Raw genomic sequence first — 12,195 nt, forward strand, 5'->3', positions numbered from 1 at the left:
CTGATGATGCCCTTGGCTCTGATGTCTCTTTTGTTTGTGCCTGAATATGCTGCAGTGCACTAATTTCAAAATAATCTTCTACCTTTATTTGACAGTGGTTTCACTTAGTTCTTTCTGGTTTCTTACAGACAGTGGATGACACCAACATAAGTTTTACAAAGTACTTCCTTCAGCCAACAATATAATAAGGAGAGGAATGAAGGAAAAACAACTATTTTACAACTAAGCAGTAGGATTTCTTGGGATCCGGGTCACAAGTTTTTCCTACTGTAATCTTGAATGGTATTGTTACCTCCAGTCCTCTATCTCCTTTTGCCAGATGAACTAACACATGGCTTTTATGCCACTTCTCAAGCAACAGCAAACTGATATACAAAAATTAACTATTATACAAAAAATTAACTATCACTAAGTAATTAAAAGAACTGTCCACATTAAACTTGACTTTTAACATAATCAGTTCTTTTATTACCTGCTGTTAAACTTATTGGGGTTCTCCTCTCGAGCATTGTGGAAATCAAGGCAGAGATCAGCATCAATTCCAATACCAAAATAGTTATTCATCACGAAAATTTGCGTGTTGTCTTCACTTGTGGATCCAGCTGCAAAGATCACCATAAAAAATTCATTACTGAAATAATAAAAAAATATGACATTGATTTACATATAAAAATAATATATAATATGTAAATATGTTTGCACAAAAAGTCCTTAATAATGAGAATTTCTTTGCTGGAAGCAAGATACTAACAATTTTCAATTTTAACACTCATACAGTCTAAAGAGATTGATAAACAACCAACATTTGGCTTTCAATGGATAATAAATATTCAAACATAAAACACTGTTGGTAAATGTAAATTATGCGTCAAACTTCATTTTAACAAACAGAAAAACAACTACATCAATTTGTATTAGTATACACTCACGATTAAATGAATAATACATTGATGATGAGAGTCAAAATCAACTATCATGGATTGTAACAGTAGATTGTTCTCAGTACAGCAAATCCCTAACCAGTTTAATACTGGAAAACAACAATTTATCAGCGGTAGCCTGGCCATAGTGAAACACATCCTCACTATGGGGTATGAATGCAAGCACCCTCAATGGATACATCAGTCGCTGTTTGGGTACTTGCAACATGGCTGCCTGGAGTGATATGCACTGAAACTACAAGAGGCTTTACATTCTATTTGTAAATGGGGCATGTGGGGAATGTTTCCACTGAGTGATATAGAGGCCCTGATATATTTGCCAATATCTCTCACTGGCAACATTACAGAAACCTAATCTCCAATCAGGTGCACTCTTTAATTCATCTACAACAACCCACAAGTGGAACACCCCATGGACACAAGTGTGCTTCTGTGGTATGACAGGTCACCAGCATCAGTCCTATTGAGTACATCTTGGATACCAATGAACAAGATGTGTGCACCTTCAATCCAGGTCTTGATCAATCTATATGAATCAGGATTATGACACAAATGCTTTGGTGGCTTGTGGAGTCCATGTCAAGATATGCCAATGTCATAACTGGGGCAAAAGTGAGTAGTACGTGCTACAAGGTAGATGTCTTTACTGCAATTTATCATGAGAACATCATTTGCATTCAAACAAACATGATATATTGCCCATTATGTCATATGTAGACATTGCCATTTTTAAAACTTTTAAAATACACTTATGTTCCCATTTTTAATTTCTTTGACACAGTATGAAGTTTTCATAATACTGCTATTAGCAAAATACGTTCTACAATGATAAAAAACATGATAGCTCATAACATTTTTTCCAATTAGATTTTGCTGAGACTTGCAAACAAAAACTCAACAAAGAAACTTTAAATTCTGAGGGTCATATTAGAAATTAAGAGATTTGAGAATGCTTGTGAAGAAAGAGTTTTGATCACCTGTGTCAATTTCCTTCATTATTGTTTTCCAGTACCATTTTACACTGCCGGGATCTTTTGGGATATTTAATGCTGAGGCTGTCATTGAGTTAACCCCATCATCCAAATTTGAAAGCTAATGTATCATTCCCAAGTTTTGTTTGTTCAACAATCAAAAGTTTCTGAACCTTTAAAAAATTAAATATGAACTTGGAGTGAAACTCCAGTTTTTGTTGGGAAAATAATTAGCATACATGCTTGAGAACAAAAGCAAATAAAGCCAAAACAGAAAAGTGGAAATCAAATGCCAATGATAGATGTAAATGTGTGCATGACTTCTAAAATGTTTCTCAAATTTAAAAATCAAAACTATTATGCCCGATACAATAAATATAATGCAAGAATTGAGTTTTACATTACAATTGTCACTAATATCTTCATAGCAAATAATTATATAAACAGACACACAGGTATTTTCATGCAAGATATAGTAGCATACCAGAACAAATCATATGTTTCTATCTGAATTTTGTTACATAGCATCACGTTCATTCAAGCTAAGAACATTTACAAAAAAAGCACAGAGGTCACAACAAATACACAATTAAATGATGACATCACACACACACACACACACACACACACACACAATATACGCTACAGGAAAGCTAGACACACTGCTCTCTTTCATGGTTACATTAGAAGAGGCATGCACACCTATTAATGATTTACTCTCAGAAATAAAATCAGTCTGAATAGTGTGATTGGAAACACAATAGATTTTTTTGTAATATTAAAAGCTTTATTGTGCTTGACAGGTAGCTTTCCATGAGGTTTGAATTCTCACTCACTTCCCAATATATTTACTTTGCACTGGTAATTTGCTGTTAATAACAAATATGAGTGCCCATTGTGTTGTGAAAAATACAATGATGACTGAAGACAGTGACATAATTTTTATACTGACTTTGGCTCCTTGTGTAGAGTACAATGATTTTGATGGTAACCATCATTCATACATGAACTAAACACACTAACAGCTTTCTGGACTGTCTGAAATCTGTCCATATTCCACACCCATCACTTATGTCACTTATTATATTTAAAGTAACCTTCTCCTGCATATGCATGTAGTCATCTACTGTGAGCATTTCCTGGACTAGTGATATTTCCCCCAACATCTTAATTAATCTTATGCTCACTAATAATCACTACAGCTTTGTTGCAAAAACGTGCAAACAGCTTGCTGGAATTGGTCTGTTACCTCACAAAATTCATTTAAAAGCAAACAATGATGTTTCATTCGCTCAAAAAATTACCAATTGAAAATAATACATTTGTTTACAAATCAATGCTACTGAAAATGTCCAAAAATATTAAGAGTGGCTTAACAAATGATAAGTTCTGATTTTAATTCAAGATGTGGAGGAGTTATTACAGGTTATGTCTCATACTGAGACAGGATAGTGATAAAATAATGACAAGGAAGGACAAGTATTTACCACGCCATGTCTGCACCAAAATCATTAATTTCATATCATAAGAGTGATTTCAAAATCACAAAAGAACATGAGAATATTTCAGAGATTGCTCACAAGAATATAATTTCCAATATCAGTTCCAAAACCTTTTACACATTCTAGTAAAGTTACGGCAGATATTATTCAGTTTATTAAGATACGCACAGATCTTGCATCAATTACAGCTTGGGATTCAAAAGGACTGCCTAACATAGCTACTATTAAAGACACAATATGCAGAAAGTTACACTACGATGTTTGAATAATACAGATTGGGATGCCACATCATTTTCAGGGGGAGAAATCAGAATGGGTGTTCCCCAGGCTTTGATATGGACCTAAACAGGGATGTCACATCATCTTCATGGGGATAAATCAAAGTGTGCATTCCACAAGATTTGATCATAGACTTATTATCGTTCTTTCTCTATGTTAATAGATAAATTCACTCAAATGTTATACTATAAATTATGAATTCTGAGGCTGAGTTAATACCTTTTATTGATCTATAAACTGAGCAAAGAAACACCAACAAGAAAAATAGTAGATGGTTGTTTGGATCAAAGTTATTACTTAGATTTGCACAAATACATTAGTTTTAAACACTGAAAAAGGACAGCTCGTTCAGTTTTGTATAATGAAACATACCTCACCAATTAATGTAGTGTATCAATAAACACACCTGCACACATATGCATGCATGTATGTACACATGCACCCACCCACCCACCGTCCCACACACACACACAAACACACACACACACACACACACACACACACACACAGTGTAAAAAGTTCCAAGTTTTTGGGTGTGCAACTGATCAACATTCAATTTGAGAAAGAAATGAAACAGCATAATTTTAATATACTGCATCCATAAAAACAACTGTTAGTTGAAAATTTGTGACAATCATCAGAAATTTTATGTCCACTCATTTATATTTAATCAGTATAAAATGCCACCTGTTCTTACTGCTAAGGGTATTCAAGGAATGAAGAGTAAAATTAATGAACTACTTATTTGCAACAATGAATTAGAGACATCAAAACAGCTGACATAATCTGCCTGATCATCATGTGGCCACAGGTACATAATTGTTACGGAGGAGAAATGGAGAAAGACGAGTTGCCACATTCATCAAGAACTGTCATACAACTAAGAACTTAGACAACAACAAATTTTGCTTGGAGCAACATATGTAAGCATGGGCAACAGAAGAAGAATTTTGTAACTTTCTTTCTTTCTTTCTTTGGGCCTTGTCCCTCACCAATGCAGAGTCGGCCTTGTCATTACGCTACGGTCGCAGGTTCGAATCCTGCCTCGGGCATGGATGTGTGTGATGTCCTTAGGTTAGTTAGGTTTAATTAGTTCTAAGTTCTAGGTGACTGATGACCTCAGAAGTTAAGTCGCATAGTGCTCAGGGCCATTACGGATTTGGTAATGTTAGTTGCAGAGGGTGGTCGGATGCCCTTCCTGCTGCCACCCTGAATCACCCAGCTATCTGCGTCTAGTGTGAGTCATGAAATAGTGTGAACGTGTATAAATGTCTGTGAGTCATATAACTAAGGCGGAACATGGGGACCAGCCCAATATTCACCAAGCAGGACATGGAAAACCGCCTAAAAACTACATCCAGGCTGTCCGGCATACCAGCCCTCATCATTAATCTGCCGGGCAGGTTTAATCTGGGGCCAGCCGAGTCCAGGAAGCAGCGCAGTAGCGTTCTCAGCTACCCTGGCAGATAAGAATTCCATGTTGGTGTTGTGGTCTTCAGTCCTGAGACTGGTTTGATGCAGCTCTCCATGCTACTCTATCCTCTGCAAGCTTCTTCATCTCCGAGTGCCTACTGCAACCTACATCATTATGAATCTGCTTAGTGTATTCATCTTTTGGTCTCCCTCTATGATTTTTACCCTCCACACTGTCCTCCAATACTAAATTGGTGATCCCTTGATGCTTCAGAACATGACCTACCAACCGATCCCTCCTTCTAGTCAAGTTGTGCCACAAACTCCTCTTCTCCCCGATTCTATTCGATACCAACTCATTAGTTATGTGATCTACCCATCTAATCTTCAGCAGTCTTCTGTAGCAGCACATTTCGAAACTATTTATCGTCCATGTTTCACTTCAATACATGGCTATACTCCATACAAATACTTTCAGAAACGACTTCCTGACACTTAAATCCATATTCGATGTTAACAAATTTCTCTTCTTCTGAAACACTTTCCTTGCCATTGCCAGCCTATAGTTTATATCCTCTCTCCTTCGACCATCATCAGATATTTTGCTCCCCAAATAGAAAAACTCCTTTACTGCTTTAAGTGCCTCATTTCCTAATCTAATTCCCTCAGCATCACTTGACTTAATTCGACTACATTTCATTATCCTCGTTTAGTTTTTGTTGATGTTCATCTAATATCCTCATTTCAAGATGATGTCCATTCTGTTCAACTGCTCTTCCAAGTCCTTTGCTGTCTTTGGGATTGGAATTATTATATTCTTCTTGAAGTCTGAGGGTATTTTGCCTGTCTCATACATCTTGCTCACCAGATGGTAGAGTTTTGTCAAGACTGGCTCTCCCAAGGCTATCAGTAGTTCTATTGGAATGTTGTCTACTCCCGGGACCTTCTTTCGACTTAGGTCTTTCAGTGCTCTGTCAAACTCTTCACACAATGTCGTATCTCCCATTTCATCTTCATCTACATCCTCATCCAATTCCATAATATTGTCCTCAAGTACAGTGGCCTTGTATAGATCCTCTACATACTCCTTCCACCTTTCTGCTTTCCCTTCTTTGCTTAGAACTGGGTTTCCATCTGAGCTCTTGATATTCATACAGGTGGTTCTCTTTTCTCCAAAGGTCTCTTTAATTTTCTTGTAGGCAGTATCTATCTTATCCCTAGTGAGATAAGCCTCTACATCCTTACACTTGCCCTCTAGCCGTCCCCGCTTAGCCATTTTGCACTTCCTGTCGATCTCATTTTTGAGACGCTTGTATTCCTTTTTGCCTGCTTCATTTACTGAATTTTTATATTTTCTCCTTTCATCAATTAAATTCAATATTTCTTCTGTTACCCAAGGATTTCTATTTGCCCTTGTGTTTTTACCTACTTGATCCTCTGCTGCCTTCACAACTTCATCCCTCAGAGCTACCCATTCTTCTTCTACTGTATTTCTTTCTCCCATTCCTGTCAATTGCTCCCTTATGCTCTCCCTGAAACTCTGTACAACCTCTGGTTTAGTCAGTTTATCCAGGTCCCATCTCCTTAAATTCCCACCTTTTCGCAGTTTCTTCAGTTTTAATCTACAGTTCATAACCAACAGATTGTAGTCAGAGTCCACACCTGCCCCTGGAAATGTGTTACAATTTAAAACCTGGTTCCTAAATCTCTGTCTTACTATTATATAATCTATCTGATACCTTCTAGTATCTCCAGGCTTCTTCCATGTTTACAACCTTCTTTCATGACTTGAACCAAGTGTTAGCTATGATTAAGTTATGCTCTGTGCAAAATTCTACCTGGCGGCTTCCTCTTTCATTTCTTTCCTCCAATCCATATTCACCTACTACATTTCCTTCTCTTCCTTTTCCTGGTATCGAATTCCAGTCACCCATGACTATTAAATTTTCGTCTCCCTTCACTAACTGAACTAATTTCTTTTATCTCATCATTCTTCGTCATCTGTAGAGCTAGTTGGCATATAAACTTGTACTATTGTAGTAGTCATGGGCTTCATGTCTATCTTGGCCGCAATAATGCGTTCACTATGCTGTTTGTAGTAGCTTACCCGCACTCCTATTTTTTTTATTCGTTATTACACCTACTCCTGCATTATCCCTATTTGATTTTGTATTTATAACCCTGTATTCACCTGACCAAAAGTCTTGTTCCTCCCGCCACCGAACTTCACTAATTCCCACTATATCTAACTTAACCTATCCATTTCCCTTTTTAAATTTTCTAATCTACCTGCCCGATTAAGGGATCTGACATTCCATGCTCTGACCCGTAGAGCGCCAGTTTTCTTTCTCCCAATAACGACGTCCTCTTAAGTAGTCCCTGCCCGGAGATCCAAATGGGGGACTATTTTACCTCTGGAATATTTTACCCAAGAGGACACCATCATCATTTAACCATACAGTAAAGCTGAATGCCCTCGGGAAAAATTAAGGCTGTAGTTTCCCCTTGCTTTCAGCCGTTTGCAATACCATCTCAGCAAGGCCATTGTGGTTAGTGTCACAAGGCCAGATCAGTCAACCATCCAGACTGTTGCCCCTGCAACTACTGAAAAGGCTGCTTCCCCTCTTCAGGAACCACACGTTTGTCTGGCCTCTCAACAAATACCCCTCCATTGTGGTTGCACCTACGGTACGGCTATCTGTATTGCTGAGGCACGCAAGCCTCCCCACCAACAGCCAGGTCCATGGTTCATAATCCTTTATAACAGTAAGTGCATAATGGGCACTTGTAGAAAATTTTAATCAGCTCATAAAATCATATTTAAGCTCTATTGGCATATTTGCAAGCAAAAAACTAAAAATAGTGGTTGTTAGTGGTTTGAATTTAGATCTTCTTAAAAAACTGTTCCAATAAGAATTTATTCCACTCAGAAACATTCCCATTCAACTTATTTTCTACTGTAAGTTTTCCATCTAGGGCAGCTAATTACTCAAAAATATAAATCTTTATAGCAAGGTCTGACAAAGAATATTATATTACAAAACCAACAGCCAATGAAGTCTAATAAGGCTTTGACAAGCAGTTCCTTATGTGTAATGTTGATATTGATCAGACTACAAAAGTTATTAAATCAGGGATCAGGAGAATAGTAAGTATGTCAAAAATGGAATATTTTTGGAAACTTCTCAAAGGCATAAACTACAACGATATATAAAGGGCTGATGACATGGATAAGAAATACAACATACTAATTAATGAAATACTTACCTTTTATAAAATTGTTTTCCCATCCAAAAGTAACCCAGATCAGACCGAAGTCTATAAAACTGTCATGGATTACTCAAGGAAGAAACAAATCTTGTAAAGACAAAACAGGAACTGTATCTGTCCCTCAGCAGAAATAGCTCCAATGCTGATGTTCCAGCTCATTACAAGGAATATTGCCAAGTACTGAAGATAGCAATACTGAGATTGAAGCAAATGCATTACAAGAAAAAGGCAGCCACATCAGGCAAAAAAAAGGAAGGAAGTATTAAAATACAGAATATAGCAAAGGAGCAGACTGGCAGAGACAGAAATATGAAGGAGACGAGATAGCTTAAGAGTAAATGTTATGTTGCTGACAGGTGTGTGCAGTATGCAACACTTTTTAACAAGCATTTTAGAACTTTTAATGGAAAAATGTTACTGGCTGCCATGGATTCCCTAAGACCAAATATTACAAAAAAACTTCAGTAACACGAGAAGAAGCAGTGTTCTTCATAAATCTTTAAAACAAAAAATAATAATCTAGTGGCTATAATAAAATACCAAGTAAAATCAAACAATGGAAAATCCAAGAGTATTCTCCTGTGTTTAATAATATATTACAATATTTATGTAATCAGTAAATTATCACACCAACATTTCCCAATTGGCTGAAATATGCTGACATTACCTTCAGTATTAGAAAGGACAGAAAGAAATACCATGAAATGTCTATCAAATTTCTCCTTTCTCAGTATTTGCAAAAATTTTTGAAAAAGCTACGTACAAGAAGGTTCGTAAGCATCTGAATAGAAGTAATATAATTACTGGATTCCAAGACCTTCTATTATGCAAACAACTGTTTCTCATATATGCCCAAACATTTTTCAGCACCTTTGCGCCATCATCTGTAGGCTCTTTTATTCAGTTCTTAATTTTTCAATCTCATTGGGTTTTGTAGGATTCTCTTTGCATTACTGTATATTGGTAGCTTGTCACAGTTTAACTATGACAGGCCACTGATATGCAGTAATATTAAGAGGATCCTATGGAACCCAGCAAAGTAGAAAAAAATTAAGAAATGAATAAGAGATTAATTATGTCACAAAGGTACTGAAACAAGTTTGGGCACATAGTTGTTTCCATAATACGCAGACCTGTAATCCAGTAATTTTTGTCGGCAAATACTACTAGAGCTTCAAAACCAAATAATGAATAACATATTATGTATTAACAAAAAAATAGTTCAGTTTTCTAAAGGGTTCTAATATAGAAAAGACTATTTAAGGAGGGTCCATTTAATTTTTTAGAGCATAAATTACTGGTAACTGGTACATTACATGGTCTGTCAAACGTGTTTGTATGAACCACAATGTCTTTTGAAGTAAATTCGAATGTAATGGAGTAAGAGGAAATGCCACAAAATGGGTCAAACCATATCTCTTTATCAGGAAACAAATGACGTCAATAGGAAATAGTCCTATGTTACACTATCAGTCATCATACAAGTTTTAATTAATTCATGTGGTGTCACATAAAGTTCTATCATAGGACCCTTACTTTTTCTTGTGCATATTAATGACCTTTCAACAGTGAAATTACAAGATGCCTAGTGTGTTTAGAAATCATCATCATGTCCTCCTTGCGCGTCCGGTGACAGCGACTCCATCAGTCGTTTCGTCTGTATTGTGGTGGGCTCGGACATGGCTTGCAAAACCGAGCTTTGCTTTCAAGATCCGGTCGCATGAAGTGCAAAAGAGTTGCCCAGTGGAGTTATATGTATAGATGTAATTAGGCTTGGGCTAGATTTGCGGAGCTTTCATTCATCGTCTAAGTTCTTTACGCGGATATGCTCGGATTGTTCTACACTCTTGTGTACAATTGAGTGCCACTCTGATCGGTGCAATGCAAGCTCCTCCCAACGTTTGCTCGTAATGCCACAGGCTGTGAGGTATCGTTTGATGGCGTCTTTATATCACAGGTGTTGGCCACTTTGCCGCCGCTTTCCACATGAGAGCTCTGAGTAGAACACCGCTTTGGGAAGGCTACTGTTGTCCATGCATATGATATGGCACTCCATCTCAGTTGGTGTTTCATTAAGAGAGCTTCAACGCCAGGCAGTTTCACGCAACGCAAAATCTCCGTGTTTGGAACACGGTCTTCCCATTTCATGTGGAGAATTAATCTCAGACAGTGAAGATGAAAGGTGTCTAGCCTCCTAATGTCAGCTTTATAACAGCACCAGGTTTCTGAGGCATAGAGTAAAGTTGGTAATATTATTGCTTTGTAGACTGTAATTTTAGTTTGTACTCTGAGATCATGTGACTTCCATACCTGGTGATACAGTTTGCAGAAAACTGAGGTTGCAGTGGCTATACGAGCTGCAACTTCTGTTGTCAGGCTGTGGTCGCTTCTAATTTGGCTACCTAGATATTTAAAGTGTGACACATTTTCCATATGCTTGTTGTCCAACTTAATACTGCAGTCGTCTGTATTGGAACCCCTAAGTGGTTGTTGAAGGATTTGCGTCTTGGTGATGCTTATGCCTAAACCAAATCTTCTGCAGGAGTCATTTAGCAGGTTCATGCATGTTTGGAGAGATTCAGGAGAATTAGCCATCATGCATACGTCATCTGTGTAAAGAATTTCTAAGATAGATATTTTATTTACACGACTTTTTGTTATGAGGCAAGAGACGTTGAAGACACTTTTGTCTGTTCTCGAGTCAACACCCTTTTGACAACTGCAGGCTTTGGTTGTATCTCTGATAACAGCTGCAAAATAAAGTGAGAAGAGTGTGGAAGCCAGTACACAGCCTTGTTTTATACTGCATGTCACAGGAAACTGGTCTGAAAGCTCGTTTTCATGGCGGATTTTTGCCATTATGTTTTCATGTAACTGTCTAGTCAAGTTAATAATTTTGTCAGGGCAGCCAGTTTTGTTTAATATAATCCAGAGAGCTTCACGTGGAACTCGGTCAAATCCTTTTTCCAGGTCTACAAAGCACATGAACAGAGGCTGATGTTATTCTAAGCTTTTCTTTTGCACCTGTTTTACAGCAAATATGGCAGCCACTGTGCCTCTGTTCAGGCAAAAGCCACACTGGGTCTCTGGTAGCACTTTTTCTGCAAGGCGTGTTAGCCGGTTGTTGAGTATGTGTGCCACGACTTTCCCTGCTGCTGAGAGAAGAGAGATTCCCCTGTGAGAACTGCAATCACAAATGTCACCTTTGCCTTTGTAAATCTTGCAGATGCAGGCATCTTTCCAATCTTGTGGAATTATTTTGCACTCCCAAATCTTTGAAATTAGAACAAACAGTGGGTTCATAATGTTTGGTCCAGCATATTTATAAAGTTCTGATGGTAAGTTGTCTAATCCTGCTGATCTGTTATTTTTCAACTTAGCCAATGCTGAAATGAATTCACTGAACAAAGGGGAATCAGCAAATTGTTCATCAAATGGCAGGCCTTCAAGTGATTCTACGTATGGAATATCAGTCGTCTGACGGCTGGGATTAAGAACGTCATCAAAATGTTCTGCTCACCGAGCAAGGATATCACTCTGTTGTGCCAGCTGACAAGTTTTATCTTTGTCATAAACAGGTGCTACTTTCCCTGATTTTGGACCAAAGATAGTTTTAAGGCACTCGAAGAATCTGCCTGTTTGGTTTGTGTCAGCATATGATTGCATTTCACTGGCTTTATTCAGCCACCATTTGTGTTTGAGGGCACGCACCTTCACTTTCAGGTAGTAGTGTGCTACTTTACGCTTGTCACGATCAGGACTGCGAAGAGATGCTCTGAAATCATTAACAAGCTTTTTGATCTCTGCATCTGAATCATC

At 37.6% G+C, this 12,195-nt stretch overlaps 1 protein-coding gene across 8 annotated transcripts in view; it reads right to left on the minus strand.

Moving 5' to 3' along the window:
* The window catches only part of LOC124611756 (diacylglycerol kinase theta), a 713,198-nt gene that overhangs the window by 92,237 nt on the left and 608,766 nt on the right, over positions 1 to 12,195 (minus strand). For all 8 annotated transcript variants that reach the window (XM_047140277.1, XM_047140271.1, XM_047140276.1 and 5 more), the window contains one exon: positions 473 to 602. In XM_047140277.1, the coding sequence (XP_046996233.1) occupies positions 473 to 602 (130 nt within the window). The remainder of the gene's footprint in view (positions 1 to 472; positions 603 to 12,195) is intronic.

Source organism: Schistocerca americana, chromosome 1 (genome assembly GCF_021461395.2).
Source record: "Schistocerca americana isolate TAMUIC-IGC-003095 chromosome 1, iqSchAmer2.1, whole genome shotgun sequence".
Classification (NCBI taxonomy): Eukaryota; Metazoa; Arthropoda; class Insecta; order Orthoptera; family Acrididae; genus Schistocerca; species Schistocerca americana.